This window comes from Lactuca virosa, chromosome 1, assembly GCF_052849685.1.
Source record: "Lactuca virosa cultivar CGN04683 chromosome 1, Lactuca_virosa_CGN04683_v6, whole genome shotgun sequence".
In the NCBI taxonomy this organism is placed as follows: Eukaryota; Viridiplantae; Streptophyta; class Magnoliopsida; order Asterales; family Asteraceae; genus Lactuca; species Lactuca virosa.
This window is the reverse complement of record NC_136426.1, coordinates 143,976,285-143,995,570: the sequence shown is the minus strand read 5'-3', so window position 1 is coordinate 143,995,570 and position 19,286 is coordinate 143,976,285. Positions and strand designations below refer to the sequence as shown.

The window sequence follows — 19,286 nt, the reverse complement described above, 5'->3', positions numbered from 1 at the left end:
ACCTCTATAGTACCTTATCCAAGTATGTGCTCTGACTAAGTCCAATTAGTCTCTTCTTTCTATCTCTCAATATTCTAATCCCAAGAATATAGGCAGCTTCTCCAAGGTCTTTCATGGCAAAACACTTTCCAAGCCAAGACTTAACTTCTTTCAAGGTTGGAACGTCGTTACCAATGAGTAATATGTCATCGACATATAACACCAGAAAAGTTACTATACTCCCACTAGCCTTGATATACACACAAAACTCATCTTCACTTCTAGAGAAACCAAACTCTTTGACTTTCTCATGGAAGCAAAGATTCCAACTGCGAGATGCTTGTTTCAATCCATAAATGGATTTCTCAAGCTTGCACACTCTATTGGGGAACTTTGCATCAACAAAACCCTCTGGCTGACTCATGTAAACATCTTCAGCCAACTTCCCATTAAGGAAATCAGTTTTGACATCCATCTGCCAGATTTCATAATCATGAAAGGCAGTTATGGCGAGCAATATCCTAATAGATTTAATCTTAGCTAGTGGTGAGAAGGTCTCATCATAGTCAACCCCTGGGGTTTGAGTGAAACCTTTTGCAACCAGTCGAGCCTTGAATGTGTGCACATTTCCATCCATGTCTGTCTTCTTCTTGAAGATCCATTTGCACCCAATTGTCTTGCGACCTGGTGCACTATCAACCAAATTCCAAACTTGGTTGTCATACATGGACTTAATCTCGCTGTACATTGCCTCTTTCCACTTGGAAGCCTCTGGGCCTGCCATTGCTTCCTTATAAGTGACTGGTTCATCTATGTTTACCAGTGTTCTGTCACTTATGAATGTGTCACCATCTGAAGTAATATGAAAACCATACAACTCAGGTGGCACACTCACCCTAGTGGATCTTCTAAGAGGTAATGAGTTATCAATTGGTTCAACAGGAACTGTTTCCTCTGGTTGAGTGCTAGTGTCATCTAAGGTTCCTTCATTGGCTGACTCTTGAATTTCTTCAAGGTCAATAGTGCTCCCGCTGTCCTCTTTGAATATGAGCTCTCTTTCAAGAAAGACTCATCTTCGTGCTACAAAGACCACGTTCTCACTAGGCCTGTAGAACAAATATCCAAAAGACTGCTTTGGGTAACCAATGAAAACACATTTCTCACTTCTAGCTGCTAGCTTGTCGTGAGTCTCTCGTCTTACGAAAGCTTCACAACCCCAGACTTTAATATGTGCTAACGAGGGAACTTTCCCTGTCCACATTTCGTGAGGTGTTTTGGCAACCTTCTTTGTAGGGACAAGATTGAGGATGTGGGCGGCTGTCTCTAAGGCATACCCCCAGAAGTGAATAGGAAGCAAAGCCCGACTCATCATAGAACGAACCATGTCTAACAAGGTTCGATTGCGCCTCTCAGCTACACCATTTAACTGTGGTGTCCTAGGAGGAGTCAATTGTGAGACTATCCCACATTCTTTCAGATAGTCGTTAAACTCGATACTAAGATACTCCCCGCCTCTATCGGATCTAAGTATCTTTATCTTTCTGCCCAATTGATTTTCGACTTCATGCTTAAACTCTTTGAACTTTTCAAAAGTTTCTGACTTATGCTTGATCAAGTAGATATATCCATATCTGCTATAATCGTCAGTGAAAGTCACATAGAATCGATTAGCATCTCTTGTAGTTGATCTGAAGGGCCCACACACATCTGTGTGTATGAGATCCAACAGACCTTCACCTCTTTCACAAGACCCTGTGAATGGTGATTTTGTCATCTTTCCCAAAAGACAAGATTCACACATATCATCTGACTTTAGGTTAAATGATTCCAACACTCCATCCTTTTGGAGTTGGGCTATGTGTTTCTTGTTAATGTGTCCACGACGACATTGCCACAAGCATGCCTTGTCTACACTATTAGACAAGTCAATATTAAGTACACTATTTCCTAGGCTATCAACACAAGTCACTGTTTCATACACACCATTACAAGGCAAAGCTTCAAACATAAAAACACCATTCTTATAAACAGAAATTGAACCATTCAAATCATTAAAAGAATATGTAAAACCTTGTCTGAACAATGCATGAAATGAAATAATGTTTCTCGTCATCTCAGACGAATAGCAACAATTTATTAAATCTAATCTAACATCATTACTAAGCAGAAGCTGATAAACTCCGATCTTGGTTACTGGTGAAGACTTTTTGTTTCCCATGATCAGGTTTATCCTTCCTCGCTCTATCTCCTCACTTTCCTTTAGACCCTGCAAATCAGAACAGATATGAAAACCACATCCTGTATCAAGGACCCATGAACGAGAAGATAATGAGTTATTAGCAGAAATAGTGTAAATACCTTCCGAAGATGGCTTCACTTTGCCATCCTTGATATCTTGCAGATATTGTGGGCAAGATCTCTTCCAATGCCCCTTTTGGTTGCAGTAAAAGCAAACTGCCTCTTTTGGATCAGAAACATGGGGAGTGGAACCATTGGGCTTAGCCTTTGGGCCATTACTAGATGACCCAGCTTGAGCCTTGCTCTTCCAGTTTTGCTTGGGAGGACCTTTCCTCTTTTTCCCCTTTCCCTGTCCAATAGCCAAAACAGGGGCACTCGTAGGTGTGGAGGGTATACTTTTACCCTTCATCCCTGCCTCAGCTGTCTGCAACAAGTTGTGCAATTGGGCCAAGGTCTGCTCAGTATTGTTCAAATGGTAAGTTAGAATAAACTGACCATAACATTCAGGAAGTGAGTTCAAGACCATGTCAATGGCCAATTCCTCATCAAAGTGAATGTTGAGCTTGACCAAACGCTCTATGTAGCGTTGCATTCTTTGCACATGTGACACCACCGACTCCCCATCTTTCATCTTGCAAGCCATGAGTGACTTGACTACTTCAAACTTTTCTTGACGAGCTCGCTTATGGTACTTTTCCATAAGGTCCTTGTTCATCTCGAAAGGCCAGTAGTCCTCATAGTACCTCTGCAGTTCTGGGGACATAGTTGCCACCATGATGCATGCCACTTTGGTAGCATCATCGTAATGTTTCTTGTAGGCAGCAAGATCTTCAGGAGTAGCCTCATTCTCATCAAGCTCTTTGAGCTCCTTTTCAAGAACATATTCTTTGTTCTCGAAACGAAGAGCCATCTTGATGTTGCGCATCCAATCGTTATAGTTTGAGCCATCCATAACGACTTTGGAGCAGATATTGAGCAAAGAGAAGTTTTGGTTGGAGGAGGACGAAGCAGAAGTGTTTCCAGGAGTAGACATCTGAAAAGAAAGAAAGTTTTAGTTAGATTTCAAGATACCTTAATAAAATAACCCAAAGATATAATATCAAGGTTAGGATCCAACTATGAAGATTCACAACTTAGAAATGGGATGCCGAGATCCAAGTGCAAATTTCATAAGGTAGGTGAATGACGATTCACCAATTCCACCATTAGACGAAACAAACGAAGTGAAATTCCTAATTCTTTTGAGATACATTGAAACTATTCAATGGCATGTTTTGATCTCAGATTATGCTCTTCTATTTGTGACTGGGATGCCGAGGATCACAAACAAGATGTGAATAACCATGCAAATGTGCTTGGTAACCTCATTGTCTTTATCATTAACTATTGATGTGCTGGTAAACCACACACGCTCCATCAAAATGACAATTGTGAGATACCCATTACTACTCTTTATTAGTGCCTTTTAGTGTGCTGGTTAACCACACACGCTCCACTAACGACCAATAAAGCATAATGTGCAATTTCATGGATTAGCATACTTTTCACATTTTTCCTAAAGTAACTAGAGTTGGGATTTTGAAAAATAATGTTCTAGTACTTTCTTTAATATCATTATACTTTTAATGAGAAGTAGTTGTCCTATCAAATCCGTTCTGCTAACGACCCTCCACTAATCAAGGAAGCGGTGGGTGAGAGTGGATACCCATTCAACTACCATTTTATAGGCAGTTTCCTTATACCCCCCTTATAGATTAGCTTCGTGAATGAGGCATACTAGCGATTTGAGTGACCATATTCTTATACATATATAATATTAAACTTTTAATTATAATATATATATAAGGTGTGTTTTAAAACATTTTAAAACTTCAAGGGTTTATAAATTTCGAAATTTAAGCTATTAAATTTAAATTTAAATAAACCAATTAACTAGATTTAATATTTATCTTTTAATTAACTATTAATCAAATTATTAAATCTTGTAAGGATTATCTAATTAAATTAATCCATTAATTTAATCCTAATTCTTATCCCTCTAAATTTCGAAAAATAGGGTAAGGATAATTATCAAATTAATCTAATTAAGTAACAATTATCCAAAACAAGAAACCCTAATACTTCTAGCAATTTCGAAATTTGCAAGGGAGGAGGCTAGGGTTTTCAAAACCCTAACCCTAATTTCGATTAGGGTTCTTTGGAGGCTAGGGTTTTCGAAAAAACCCTTTTGATCCAAAACCCTAGAAATCGAAAATTTGGCCTTTAGGGTTTAATAGCTATAAACCCTAATTTGCAATTCAACAATTGTAGCAATTCAATTTAAAACAACAATGGCTCTGATACCACTGATGGGTTTTAGGTACAATAAATAAACTAGAAAACAATTCCTAAGTTCACATGCAACCTACTTTGGATCTATGTTTTAACTATTGAACATACAACTTTGAATTGCAAAACAAGAACCCTAGAGGAGAGAGGCTAATTTCGAAATTAACAAACTAGGGTTTAGGGTTTACATACCTTTCAATTGCTATAGCAAACAATTGATATTCCCTTGATCTTGATCTTGATCTTCTTGGAAGCTTTAGCACCACAAGTGTAATGCCTCTAATGGAATCACACCCAAACTAGCAAGAAGGAAAGTAGAAGAAGAGAGGGGAGAGGGAGTATGCAAAATCTCGGCCTTAGGGCTTCTTCAAAAGAAAGAGTGACCAAAAACATGAACCAGGAGGCTCCTTATATAGCTGAGGGATCTAGGGTTTAAGGGAAACCCTAGTTATCCTTTGCTTAGGGCCTAAGCAAACCCAAGGGCCTTATCCAAGCCCCTATGGACGAAATTATTAGGGTTTCCCCTAAAGATTTCGTCCACCCTCTTCCAAGGGGTTTCTAGAGCCTTCCACTCAACTATTAGATAATTGCAAACTAGTCCCTGCACCTTATAATTAATTCTTTTAACCCCAAAATCAATTCTGATTAATTTCTGGCTAACAATTAATTAAACATAATGATTTCTAATTAATATATTAATCCATTAACATATTAATAAATCATTTATATATATATATTAATTTATTAACCTTATAAATTAATATCTCTCCTTTCATAATTTCCTTGTCCAGTTGCTAGGTTGAGGGCAACCCAAAAGGACTGTGCTGCTATCAATTCAAGTACATACCAATTATAGTTAAGGGCTTAGACACCTAATCCAACATGTTGTACACCCCACGTACTACTTACAAGGGCCAAAACACAATTCTTTCAATTCCGAAGGGCAACGAGGAACGTCTCCATTTCCAAGCGTTACATCTACGCGTACCAGACGTACGCCTGATCTACTAGGTCGTGTACATGGATCAAAGACTCGGAAGCGTATGCGCAGCGTACGCCCAACGTACGCGTCATTAAGCACTTTTTCCATTAAGCGCTTAGTTCTTGCACCTAAGCATCCAAACTTCAGATACAAGTCTACTGGAACGTCTTAATCCATTACGTCATGAACTTGGAGTCTTTGCATGGCTCGAAAGAACCCAAACCTTACTTTAGCATTCTACTTTCACCAAATGGACCTAAACACATGCATGGTTGATCCACAACCATCAAGATGCTAACTTTATGGACTAGGAACCTCAGAAACATCAAGAGAAGCAACTCCAAACTTCTGGAGTGGAAGAAACCCACTAGATCTCATCATAGGACTAAAAAGGGACCAAAACTTCATAAAGACTAGATCTAAGCATACAAGGAGCAAGTTCCAAGCTTTATACCTCAATAAAGCTGGAAATGATGTGTGAAATCTGGATCTACAAGTTCTCCTTTGATCAAGACTCCTTCTTCCAGGCTCTTCTTCCTCAAATCTCACCAACACACACTAAAACACACACACGAGGGTCAAATCTCTTCAAGAGGGGCTACGGTTCGAAATAGGAGTCAAAAGGATATGGAGGCTGAGAAATAAGAGGATCATGGTTCATTAAGTTGTTTAAATAGGGTCCAAACCCTAAAAATTAGGGTTTGTCCCCTGCATGCGTATACCTCGTGTATGAGAAGTACGCCCTGCGTACTCCCAGGATTTCCAAAATTGGCAAAACTGCCCCCTAGGGACCAAATCTGCAAAATATTTACATACCAGTGGTCAAAATGAAAAGTACCTTGAATCAGGTGTTACCCTGATGCCAGGAGGGGCCTGATGAGTGTGTCGGGCGAGGCCCGATGCCGGGTGAGACCCGATGCCGGGTGAGACCCGATGTATGTATGGTATATGATATTTTGGGAAACTCGATAAGCTTTGTGCTTATGGTTTATATTTATGGTTTCAGGTACTTCTGGTTCGAAAAGGAAGGGGTCGACGTGACTGCACAACATCCCCCAGAGTTTATTCCGCATTGATAACTTTTACTCTGATGTTTAAATGATATTTTTATCTTGAATGGTTTTTAGAACAATTTGTTATATAAGTTACTGCTTTAAAAATGAAAATTTTACCTTGGATTTTTGGGACGTTACATTTGGGGGATTCCGGCATCTACGAGGCTATTAACACCGGTTTTTGTTTTGTTGAAAGCTTTGAGCTTCGATGGTCGATCGTAGCGTGAGACAACTAAAGGAATGGCGGCAACCTTTTTTATGAAGATGATTTGTAGGTCCTATATATATATACACACACGAGTTTTGGCCCAAACATACGAGTTTTGACATACCACGGGGACCATTCTTTTTTTTTTTTTTCACTCTTTTAAAATATTGAACAACCATATACTCTTCATTAATGTGGTTTATGTTTTGTGCCGTAACATTTATAGTGAATTATCCCAAAATGTACCGACATGATTTTAACGAAATCCATATTTTGTAATTATCAAATACTCTATTTCGAGCCCCTCTTGTTTAGTTTTCCACATAATAAAACAATTATAACATTTTTTTTCTTGAGAAATTCACTAAAGTAACCCTTCCAAACAAGCATTTTAAATAACCATTTTTTCTATGTTTATGAAAAATTACCGACTTCTCTCGAATTTCTTATTGCGTACTTGTTTTTCAAAATCTAGAGTTCTTTTTTCTTTTCTAAAGAAATCTTTTATTTATATCTAAAATGTCTATTTCGAAATGGTTAATATTACCGTTTTTAAATAAGATGTTTGATTTTACTCCCTACGTATATATATTTCTCATTAATCATGTTTGTTTAACTTTTTATTAGATTACACTAAAAAATATTTTTTTCCTTAAATTCAGAATTGTTCATCGCATTTCAGATTTATTTTTGAAATTCCGATTTTTTTTAACTCCGAAATGTCAAATCTGAAATGTAATTTTTTTTTTAGAAAAAATATTTTTTGTCGGTCTAGAACGCCCAATTCCAAACTTATTTGTTATTTTACCCAAAATTTAATTTCTTTGAATATATATCACATCACATTATTTCAAACTTATTAACCCTCGTAGTGTTGTCCACGTTTACTCCGAGAGTATTCTAACCTTTTTTTTTGTAGAAAGACAATTTAGGTGCTGTTTGTTTTTTCTGAGGCAAAATGTCTGCAGTCTGCGGACCACATCTGTAGACCTCTGCAGTAGAACAGGTGGACCAAACGTCTGCAGTCTGAAAAAAGAAGACTGTTTCTCTTTTTAACATCTGCGGGCTACTAAAATAAACTGAAATCTAAATAAACTGATTTTTTTAAACTTCAAAGTGATTTTTTTAATATTTTTATGACTTTGTTATAAATAATTAACGAATCTAGATCAACTTTTATGTATTATTGTATAAAAAATAAAAATAAAAATGGTATGAATTAACGTATATATTTGATAAAAACCAACAACTTTGGTTGCAAAGTTATAACTAAACATTATAATTAGTGAATTTGATACATAAATGGATGGAAATAAACTTCGTTTTTTCAATTAAATCCATTAAAAACGTACCATAAATATTTTTTCTCGAGAAATTGACGATACTGTATTAAATAATGTTTTACAAAATTTGGCAAAAAAATATAAGAATATATTATGATTTTTTTTTTCATATTTATATAAACAACTTCAACGACTATTATTGTAATAAATCTTTATTTATAAATTTGTCAAAAATATCATGTTTGTATCGTCGAATGTTTTTTTTTAAGTTTTGTAATTTTTTTTTTCAAATTGTTTATCATTAATAAAGTTTGAAAAAATATAAATTAAAAAAAACTTAAAAAAAAACAAAGATATATATGTTTTTTTAGGCTTGAAGATGTCTGAAGATGTTAGAAGACTCTGGTCCACATCTGCACCAAGAAGAGGGCGCGCATACATTTTTAGGTCTGCAGTCTTCAAAAAAACAAACAGTCTGCGAAGGCTAATGTCTGCGCGGCGCAGACAGAAGAGGTCATGCAGATCTGCAGACAAAAAACAAACACTACCTTAGTAATTAGTATACACCTTAATTTCATCCATGTTTTAAGTGAGATTTAAACTTTCAAATAATTAAGGATGACACTTCACCATACAGTTAGGCCAACGACTTTTTTAGAGAGTATTCTAATAAAAAATCAAATTAACTGTAGTTTTTTTTTTTAGTTTGGTTCCAAAACGAAGAGGGAAACCAAACCAAACCTTAATTCATGATTTTAGTTAAAAGTTTTGTTTGAAATCGATGAACCCAAAACTCAAAATTTTGATTTGAGTTTGTTATAATTTTAGTTTTGATTTTAGGTTGTTGAAAAACAAATATGACATAAAGAAGGCGAAACATTTGAATGTTAAGCTACATGATACAATATACGAATAAAAACTAAAGGGTAAATTACATCAATTGTCCCTCGTACATATGCCAGAAAAAGTGTTTAGTCCCTATTTTCAAAAATTAACTCGTACCGTCCCTCGGGTTGTTTTTTCTTGCACGCTTAGTCCCTCCGCACATAAAAAGACCACTTTGCCCTTGTTTATTTCTTTTTTGATTTGTTTATTAATTATTAATTAGTAATCTATTAAAAAATTGTTTAATTAAATATAAACACTACCACCACAATTATTATATCTCTCTTTCTTCTTTCTCAACTCCGACAACCACCACTTATCACCACCAGAAACCACCACCTGTCATCACCATTAACCACCACCCATCACCACCAGAAACCACCATATGTCACTCCTATTTCTCTCCCACCTCCTGCCACCATCCACCTCTAGCCACCAGCCACCTCCGGTGCCTCCACTTATCACCGCTAACATCTCATGAACAACCGCTAGTCGACTACAACTAGAAACGACCATTTACCACCACTTAACCAAACAAAACTTGAAACCCTAGGTGGCATTCGAAACCCTAGGCGACGGTGTTAAAGAAACCTCAGATCGGAACCCAGATACAATGAAGGCGGTAATGTTACAACCCTGAGACAATGAAGGTTCGAAGCAACTCACCTCTGAGACAAAAATGGTACACATCATCCTCCAGATCTGTGATCTTTGACGAACTACCATCTTTGTCTCCCGATTTGATAGTCCATCGAACCACCACTTCGAGATCTGCAAGCTTCAACGAACAGGTAGTGGCAAAGAATGTGTAGATTTGAGATGGTGTAGATCTGAGACAAAGAAGGTTTTCAAGAAAAGAAACAGTCACGAAGATGAAGGCGATGACAACAAAGACGACGATGGTGTAGATCTGATGAACAGGTCACGTTCTTCGGCGAGGCGGCAATCACGACAATGTGACAGTTCCAAAGAAGGTGAGGCATTTGTGAACAATGAAGCTTTTGATGGTGGTGGAGAAGGAGATTCAAGTGGTTTTTTAGGGTTTTAGACAAAGATGTGAGATGGTAGTAGGTGACAGCGGCACACTGGAGATAGAGATTTTGGTGGTGGTTCAGATATACGGCGGTGGTGGTGAATATTAACGGTGATGGTAACTAGAGAGAGAGAGAGAGAGAGAGAGAGAGAGAGAGATTAAATTAAGAGTTTTAAAAAGGTGGGGCCATATTTATTTTTTTTAATTAAAAAAAATGATAATAACATTAAATTAATTGGAAAAGAAATAGACAAAGGGCATTATGGTCATTTTAGATCTGTCATGGACTAGATGCACAACAAAAACGTATATCAGGGACGAAAAGTGCAAGTTTTATGCAAACGAGGGACGGTCCGAGTTAATTTTTGAAAATAAGGACTAAACACGCTTTCCGGCATGTACACAAGGGACGATTTGTGTAATTTACCCAAAACTAAACAACTCACATTATAACTTATAAATGCGAAAAATTATGACAAATTAAAAATATCGACTGCATTCACAAATTCTAACATGCCATAAGTGTCTTAAAATATCAATTTTATTATTGTTATTTATTTTTTAATATGCATTAAATCTATTATCTTATGTCGACATTACATTCTTAAATCCCAAAATAAATAATATCAAGATGGATTTATTTCATAATTATAAGGTGAAACACTCAGCCATGACGCATATTCGAAGATCCAAATCCCGTTCGCTGTCTTGACTAGCAGGCAACCCTATAAGACTTTACTCCCCACCACCATTTCCATTTTCCGCTTTCAAGTTTTCTCATTCCCCCATTTCCTCCTACAACACCACTGTAAGTCGTTAACCTGCTGATTAATCCAAACTATTTCACTCTTTTTTGCGTTCTTCCGACTTATTTGTTTATTTAGCTTTCTAATCTTGCTGATTGTTGAAGTTCGTCGCCGAAATTGACTTTTGATTGCATATTGTATTTCCTGAATCTTTTGGATAATGTTGTGTTCTGTTTCGATGCAGTTTTTGTCTTCTTGTTATTGGTAGGCTGCTGGTGATCAATCTTACGAATTAGTACAGGTATCTGATTTGGTCCCTTTTCATCATCCTTTTCCTTTCCTGAGCTCATTAGGGTTAGGTGAACAATCGCTTTCGCAACTCGGGATGAGTCTTTTAAGTTATTAAGCTTCTTCTATTTGGTTGATTGTTAATGAAAAGTGTATGGTGGTTTGGATTGATACGTGTCTATCTCTGAACTCTGAAGTGCTTGTTTCAGGGTTTTTCTTTTGATCGCTTAGGGTTTTTGGATAATGGCTTCCAGAGCAATTTTGAGACGAAGGAAGCTTCTCTCTGATTACCTCAATGTTTCTGGTCGTTCAATTCAAGCCCTGAGCCATGGCCACTATGCCAAATACTCAGACGCAGGTCACTCAAGCTCTACACCAGATACCCCTTTCAAAGACCCGGTCACCACAAAATCCGACTCTGCAACATTTACAAGACATGAAGAAATCAGAAACGCTTCCACACTCCCATTCTTTACCCCGCATAGATTCTATTCCACTACTGGATATGGAACATTCGGACATATGTCACCTATGAGGATGAATTTGGTATTTCAATCTTCAAAATTTTCTTCAATGGCCACAGCACATCAACCAGATATGCGTGGTGAAGATGATGATAAAGAACAAGTTTCTAAAAAGAGAAAGGAAGCATCACCAGAGGAATGTGATCAAGCTGTTGAAGGTTTAAGCACTGCAAAAGCTAAAGTAAAAGCCAAACAAGTTACAGAATCACAGAAGACTACTGCAAAATCCATTCTACAAAGAACATGGGCAATTCTATTGGGGATTGGCCCAGCTTTAAGAGCAATAGCTTCTATGAGCAGGTTTGATTTACATTTTTGAAATTTATTTTGTATCAACAAAGTCAAAAACCAATGATTTCTTTTGTGTTTTATGCAATTTAGGGAAGATTGGGCTATAAAACTTGTTCACTGGAAAAACGAATTTATATCAACATTGAAGCATTACTGGTTGGGTATCAAGCTTCTTGGTGTTGATATAAAGATCAGTTCAAGATTGCTTCTTAAGCTTGCAGGTGGAAAGAGTCTTTCTAGAAGAGAGAGACAACAACTAACAAGAACAACAGCAGATATCTTTCGTCTTGTTCCTGTTGCTGTTTTCATTATTGTCCCTTTCATGGAGTTCTTACTTCCTGTTTTCTTGAAACTTTTCCCCAATATGTTACCTTCTACCTTTCAAGACAAAATGAAAGAACAGGTTTTCCTTCATATCTTCATATGGTCTTCCAAACATCAATCTATCAACTTCATAAGTTCTTATCATCTTGATTTGATTATGTTTGTAGGAAGCATTGAAAAGGAGGTTAAATGCAAGAATAGAATACGCGAAATTTCTTCAAGATACTGTTAAAGAAATGGCTAAAGAGGTCCAAAATACTCGAAGTGGAGAAATCAAGAAAACAGCAGAAGATCTTGATGAATTTTTGAGCAAGGTAAGCTTATAGTTGATACTTCAATCTTTATACTTTTTGGGGTTGTTTCTTTTTCACTTAATGAGCTTATCCATTAAGGGTAAAATGGTCATTTAGTCTCATCTCATCGTTCAGTTCCTTTTTGAAATATGCTTCATTTATAAACGAATTTACAGGTGAGAAAAGGTTCTTCTGTTGCTAATGATGAAATTTTGGGATTTGCAAAGTTGTTCAATGACGAGCTTACCCTCGATAATATCAGCAGGTCAGATTAGTGAATTATGCAGCAAATGATATAATTTCTCATTAGATTATTATTAAAAAAAATTCTTTTTATTAGGCCTCGATTAGTGAATATGTGCAAATATATGGGAATCCAACCTTTTGGAACAGATGCTTACCTTCGTTACATGCTCAGAAAAAGACTTCAATGGTATATAAATTTATTCATCTTTTATTTATAAAAATCATTAAAATGTGGTCAGTTTATTTACAATTTATACTTTTTTTTATTTTTTTGTAGGATTAAGAATGATGATAAGATGATTCAAGCAGAAGGTGGTGTGGATGCTCTTTCTGAAGAAGAACTTCGTGAAGATTGTAGAGAAAGAGGCATGCTTGGATTACGTTCAGTTGATGAAATGCGTCAACAGGTTTTTTTTTTTTTTTTTTTTATATAAAAAAATTATTTTTGGAAAAAAAAAATTAATTTGGTCAAACTTTTTTCTGCAGCTTCGTGATTGGTTGGATTTGTCTTTGAATCACTCAGTTCCATCTTCACTCTTGATTCTTTCAAGGTAAATTGGATTCATAAATCATAAATCATAATTCATTTATGGATTTACCCTTTTTTTTTTTTATAAAAAAATTCTTTATATATTTACAGAGCATTCACTGTTTCTGGGAAATTAAAGCCTGAAGAAGTTGTGAGAGCCACATTATCTTCATTGCCAGATGAAGTTGTGGACACTGTTGGAGTTACTTCTTTGCCCTCTGAAGATTCTGTTTCAGAAAGAAAAAGAAAATTAGAATTTCTTGAAATGCAAGAGGAACTCATCAAGGTTTTCTTCCATCCAAAATTTTACCTTTTTTTTTCTTTATGTAAGGGTAAAATGGTCATTTTACCTTTTTTTCTTTATGCAAGGGTAAAATGGTCATTTTTCCTTTTTTTCTGAATGCAAGGGTAAAATGGTCATTTTACCTTTTTTTTCTGAATGTAAGGGTAAAATGGTCATTTTTCCTTTTTTTTCTTTATGTAAGGGTAAAATGGTCATTTTACCTTTTTTTTTCTTTATGTAAAGGTAAAATGGTCATTTTACCTTTTTTTTCTTTGTGTAAGGGTAAAACGGTCATTTTACCTTTTTTTTTTATTTATGCAAGGGTAAAATCGTCATTTTACCTTTTTTTTTCTTTATGTAAGGGTAAAATGGTCATTTTACTTTTTTTTTTCCTTTATGTAAGGGTAAAATGGTGATTTTACTTTTTTTTTCTTTATGTAAGGGTAAAATGGTCTTTTTACTATTTTTTCTTTATGTAAGGGTAAAATGGTCATTTTGTATCTCACAGGAGGAAGAAGAGAAAGAAGAAGAAGAACAAGCTAAAATGAAGCAATCGATTGAAAACAACAAAGATATTGCATTAGAAGAAATGATTAATCCAACATCTTCAGAAATTCAAGAACAAGCAAGAGCAAGAGCTTTAGAAAAACAAGAACAGCTTTGTAAAGTCAGTGAAGCTTTAGCTGTTTTAGCTTCTGCATCTGTAAGCATTCAGACATTTTATTTTACTTAATTTAATTATATTTTTCTTTCTATAATTTTCTAAAAAAATGTTGTTTTTTTCAGTCTGTTAGCAGAGAGCGTGAAGAGTTTTTGAGGCTTGTTAACAAAGAGGTATGTTTTCTTACCCTTCTTCTTCATATTATTTACTCAAGGGCATTTTGGTAATTTTGTATGGTTTTAGATAAATTTGTATCATAGTATGATGGATAATAAAGAAGGAAGGGATGGTGAAAAGGAGATCATGAAGGCGTATAAAGCTGCTCATATCCATGAGGAAATTGATAATTCAAGTGAGGAACATGTAGATGATGAGGTGTCATCAGCTCTTATAAACAGGGTAAGTTTCCGTTTTTACCCTTTTCCTTTTTTGCCCTTTGAATGACATTTTGTGGCTTAGGTTGATGCTATGCTGCAAAAACTTGAGAAAGAAATCGATGATGTGGATGCGAAAATTGGTGATCGTTGGCGTGTTCTTGATAGGTTGGTTTATAAATAATTAATTTATTAAATATAAATGTATGATTTTAATTTATACTATTTATAGTAAGGTTGACTAACCGGTTGACTTTACAGGGATTATGATGGAAAAGTTACCCCTGAAGAAGTGGCATCTGCAGCCATATACTTGAAAGATACTTTAGGAAAGGAAGGTGTTCAAGAACTTATTAGCAACCTTTCAAAAGATAAAGGTTAGTATTTGCTATTTAGTAATATAAATTATATATATTTATCAAAAACTCTCTAATTGATTTTTTATTAACAGATGGGAAAATACTTGTCGAAGATATAGTAAAGTTGGGGAGTAAGGCACATGATGTGGATTGATATGATAATAATTCACGAGTGTCATTTACAAATTTTTGCATATTGTAGAGAGAGAGGCTTATGTGCTTTTTTTTTTTTTGTCACGCTTTATAGGCAATTCAAGTGTTACAAAATGCAATTTTATTGAGTGATACGTTAAAAGAAAGTGGCTTTTATTTTGCGTTAGTGATGTAAAAAGTAGTGCCAAGAGATAAAAAAAACACATGAACATATATTATACGTAAGCGACTCTTGTATGCTGCGTGTTTGACATAAAGTAACCTTTGTTACAAATTCTTGCATGTTGGTATCATCGATTCTTCTTTTATTTTCTGACATTTGCATTGATGGAAGTTTAGTTTGGTGTTGGACTTTGATCGGATGCAAAATTTATTTTAAACAAAAGAGAAAAAGAGTTTGTAGGGTAATCAACTATCATCTTAGTTAATTAATTGTAACAAGACAAACTAAAGAAAATAATATTTAGATCTAAACACGCTAAAACGATTTTGTACAGGAGAAAACTGCACCAAAATCCAATACCCAAAATTTATACCAGTTACACCGAAACTGACTCATCTTCTCCATCTGATGACCCAAACTGTTGTCCTCCATTGAACTTAGGAAATACAGGAAGACTTTGACTCATTCGCAAAGGTAAGGGGATCCCAACTGTGCTTCTCTCGTTGATCTTCCCAACTTCCTTGCACACTCGATCAAGAACTGACAAGAACTCACGCACCACTATAAAAATCCTCAAAGCTTCACCTTCTTCCATGGCAGAATACTCCCCATGAAAGTATTCAGTAGCTTCCTTCACCATTGAAATGGATAGCCGCTCTTGATCAACAATCTTAACCAGATCACCCTTCGCTTTCTTCAAGAACACGTTCATGGAGTCTGAGAATCTTTCATTCGATCCAATCTGTTCGTTTAAACCCACCACTTCACCAACCTTGGTTAACCCCATCGCTAATCTTTCTACTTCCTTCGAAAGCAAGGTGGAATCCATGGTTGCAGCCTTCTTAACACTTGAAAGCTCACCACCGAGACTCGAAACAACTTCAAGACCACGTTTCCTGAACTCGATCTCATCACAGAGCTCTGATTTTTTATTATTTTCTCCCCCCGAAAGGTGAAAACCTTCTGCTCGAATGATCTCTTGTACGACAAAATGGAGGAGTGTTGTTTTTCCATCGTTGCCCTTCACGTGTACAAGCTTGAGAAGAGTATCAAGCTTGAAGGCATGGGTAGTTCCGTCATTCATCTGCTTTCCTGCCATTAACACAGCGTCGAGCAGCTTTATAAACATCCTGCTGTTCCTAAGTTCCCGAGAAGCCATCTGGAAGTACCATGAAACAAAGTTTTTTAACATATGAAATCGATTACATGACTTCCATGGATTCAAAACAGCAAAAGGTGGTATATAGTTATATACCTCAATGGTTTTAAAGGATCCCTTGAGGTACTCAACTTCATTATCGAAATTTAATATGTAGAGCATGGCATCCACCCTCTTGAATGCGAATGGTATTTGGATAACGGCTTTCAGAAACTTCTCGGCTGGATCAAGATCATCGAATTCCTTCAGGCGAGTTTCTTCCTCCATGGTTGGAGCCATCTTCAACAAGCTCCCAAGTAGCTCAGAATCTAAGGTATCAACGTTACCTGTTTATATCGAATAATTAACACAGATTAAGTATGAATGATTCAATCATGAAATTAAGTAGGATAAGTGGAATTGTTTGGTGATACCTTGAAGAATGGATTCACAGACTTCATCGATGGTTAAATTAAGCGCCCTTAAAAGTATAACGATGTTTCTGGATTTGTGTGGGTCAAGGACAATGTTCTTTTGGGTTACATCGGCAACCATTTTTTGATTGATGTCAGGGTTTGATGCAGGTTTGGATGAGTTCGCCATGAACAATGTCTGTATCATTTCTTCGTTCAACCTATGTGATTATGTTATCGCGATTAGATGTAGAAATTAAGCGATGTAATGAAAAGAGTAATGGAGGTAGCAGAGAAGATGAATCTCACTGAAAAGAGCTTAATTTGAAGTGATCCCATGTCGTTGCCTTCTCTGAGCTTGCTCTTACATTATCCCATTGTAAAGGTTTCAACTTTGGCTTCAAAACCTTTTCTTCTCTTTGTGTTCCGCTGAACCCAGATGGCGGTGGCGGTGGAGGTGGAGGTGGCAACACCGTCTTGTGGCGTTGAAACGCGACCGGAGATCCTTTTGGAGAGAAGAAATCTCCAAGATCCTCCACTTCGGAGTCGGTGAAAGAACCCTCGTCCAGTTTGTGTTGGTGATGGAAGTCTTGTCGGGGTAATGGCGGGAGCGGGTGGAGCTCCGGCGAACCCAACATGTTATAATCGATTGAAGTGGCGGCGGCTGAGGCGGAGGCGGGGGCATTGGTAATGTGACCGGATGTTTTGAGAAGTTTTTGGTCGTGCAAGGGACTAACGAGTGTACCAAGATAAAGAAACTCGGAGCTGGGGGTGGAGAAGTTTGGTGGAAGAGTAGGAGGCGGCGGGGGTTTGTCAGAGGTGGGGAGGTTAGCCGGAAACAACCGGAGACTATCGGAAGGTGGAGGTTTGTGACTATGGTTGCGGTGGTACACAAGGGAGACAACAACCGCAGCAATAAACGCGATAGCAAGAAGGGAGAAAGCGAGGGAAATAAGAAGAAGCTTTGTGGAGACATGGGATTTGGAAGACGATGACGATGGGAGAATAATGGAAGAGATATTTGCAGGGAAAGTGGGGAGAGAAGTGGAAGGGACGGTGGTGGTGGTGGAAGACTCTGGTGGGGAGGTGTATGAAGGGAAGAAACGGCGGTTGTTGTCAGTTTCTGGTGGTGTTAGTGAAGAGAAAGGGTGTTTGGGTTGTGGTTGTGGTTGTGGTTGTAGAGAAGGGGAAGGAGAAGGCGACGGAGTTTGGGTGGTGATGGGTGGTGGAGGAGGAGAATCGATGACCGGAAAGAAAGGTTGATGGAGGATCCGGCGGGAGGAGGAGGAATGGGAAGTGAGTAGTAGTAGTAATAGCAATAGGAGAAAGATGATTTGAGAAGCCATTTAAAATTTATTTGCAAATGGAAGAAGAAGCAGTTTCAGAGTGTGTTTTTAGAACAAAAGTAGTAGTACCAATATATTCTATTTAATTATTAAATGAAGGTAGTGAAAAACAAAGTCAGCAACTGCTTCAAGTGAGTGGGAGGATTTTGTTGGGTCTATGGTAGCTCAAACTTTTAATGTAGGAAAACACCCCTTACCTGTATGTTTTCTATAAAAACAAGATAACAAATATTATTTTTATTGGAACAATTTTCTTTTTTCCAATTTGTTTTACAAGTTTGCATGGGTTAATGTCACCATTAGACACAAATGTTTTTTAAATTGGTTTAATTGTAACATCCCGACTCTCAGGTATAATATTTAATTAAGTTATATTCATTTTGTCAAGGTGACTAGACGAGTTGGATGCCCCAACTCGCCGAGTAGAGATGAAGATAGCCGCGTGATTTTTAGGGTCTACTCGACGAGTTGGAGGACCCAACTCGACGAGTAGGTGCTGAGTGTGAAAACCCTAATTTCCAGGGTTTGTACCCTATTTAAAGGACATTAAGCCTTCATTTCCGTCTCCCTTATCATTTTGACACACTGAGAGAAACCCTAATTGAGTTGTATTCATCTGTGAGAGAGAGAAAGGCTAAGATTGTATGTTCTAGTGCATTTTTGGAAGGAGATTGAAGAGCAAAAGGCTTGGAACGAGAGGAAGCCCTTGGATCTGGTGTTCTCTTAGTGCTAACTACTAATTGGAGGTAAAAAAGTTATCACCTTGATTATTGTTTGGTTAGATCTCTTCTCTAGGGAGTTTATGGCCATTTTCCATCCTTTCTTTGGGTCCTTAAGTCGTTTGAGCTTGCCATGGAGTTGGACTTCAGATCTGGACAGTATGAGGTCCCTTGGGCCTAAAGATTCAAGCTTTATCAAGCTATTGGCCAGCTTCCATGCATTAAACCCTCTCTAGAGCTTGTTTTGGCATTTTAAGCCATAGATGCCATGTATGGACGTAAAGCTTGCAGCTTTACGTGATATTTCAGCCTTGGAAGGCTAGATCTAGAGTATGGAGCCTTAGTTCTGCTTATAAGCGTCTGAATGAGAAAATGGACTAAGGGACTCGACGAGTGCATGAGCCAACTCGACGATTCGGTTAGGGTTTTCCCCAAAAGTATGGAT

General features: G+C 36.9%; 2 protein-coding genes across 2 annotated transcripts; one reads left to right on the top strand and one right to left on the bottom strand.

Annotated features, from left to right (window-relative positions):
* Positions 1 to 10,650: 10,650 nt before the first annotated feature.
* LOC145159283 (uncharacterized) lies at positions 10,651 to 15,352 on the top strand. Its single transcript, XM_079078223.1, has 16 exons — positions 10,651 to 10,799; positions 10,982 to 11,038; positions 11,235 to 11,849; positions 11,931 to 12,243; positions 12,332 to 12,478; positions 12,634 to 12,722; positions 12,798 to 12,890; positions 12,981 to 13,110; positions 13,190 to 13,254; positions 13,344 to 13,518; positions 14,024 to 14,218; positions 14,302 to 14,349; positions 14,420 to 14,575; positions 14,636 to 14,718; positions 14,812 to 14,927; positions 15,002 to 15,352. The coding sequence occupies exons 3-16, from the start codon at positions 11,269 to 11,271 to the stop codon at positions 15,061 to 15,063; spliced, it is 2,253 nt and encodes a 750-aa protein (XP_078934349.1). The 5' UTR covers positions 10,651 to 10,799; positions 10,982 to 11,038; positions 11,235 to 11,268; the 3' UTR covers positions 15,064 to 15,352.
* Positions 15,353 to 15,467: 115 nt separating this feature from the next.
* LOC145159290 (formin-like protein 2) lies at positions 15,468 to 18,272 on the bottom strand. The gene is made up of 4 exons (XM_079078231.1): positions 17,086 to 18,272; positions 16,798 to 16,997; positions 16,481 to 16,710; positions 15,468 to 16,384 (listed from the first exon to the last, which is right to left on the bottom strand). Exons 1-4 carry the CDS (start codon positions 18,120 to 18,122, stop codon positions 15,602 to 15,604), a joined length of 2,250 nt encoding a protein of 749 aa, XP_078934357.1. The 5' UTR covers positions 18,123 to 18,272; the 3' UTR covers positions 15,468 to 15,601.
* Positions 18,273 to 19,286: the final 1,014 nt, after the last annotated feature.

What these genes read in the sequence shown, in the direction of transcription:
- LOC145159283 (XM_079078223.1), top strand. Translation starts at nt 11,269, where the DNA reads ATGGCTTCCAGAGCAATTTTGAGACGAAGGAAGCTTCTCTCTGATTAC. An exon ending in GCAATAGCTTCTATGAGCAG is followed by an intron (nt 11,850 to 11,930) that starts GTTTGATTTACA and finishes TATGCAATTTAG; the next exon opens with GGAAGATTGGGCTATAAAAC. An exon ending in TGCAAGAGGAACTCATCAAG is followed by an intron (nt 13,519 to 14,023) that starts GTTTTCTTCCAT and finishes TGTATCTCACAG; the next exon opens with GAGGAAGAAGAGAAAGAAGA.
- LOC145159290 (XM_079078231.1), bottom strand. Translation starts at nt 18,122, where the DNA reads ATGGCTTCTCAAATCATCTTTCTCCTATTGCTATTACTACTACTACTC. An exon ending in CTGTGAATCCATTCTTCAAG is followed by an intron (nt 16,711 to 16,797) that starts GTATCACCAAAC and finishes CGATATAAACAG; the next exon opens with GTAACGTTGATACCTTAGAT. An exon ending in GATCCTTTAAAACCATTGAG is followed by an intron (nt 16,385 to 16,480) that starts GTATATAACTAT and finishes TGGTACTTCCAG; the next exon opens with ATGGCTTCTCGGGAACTTAG.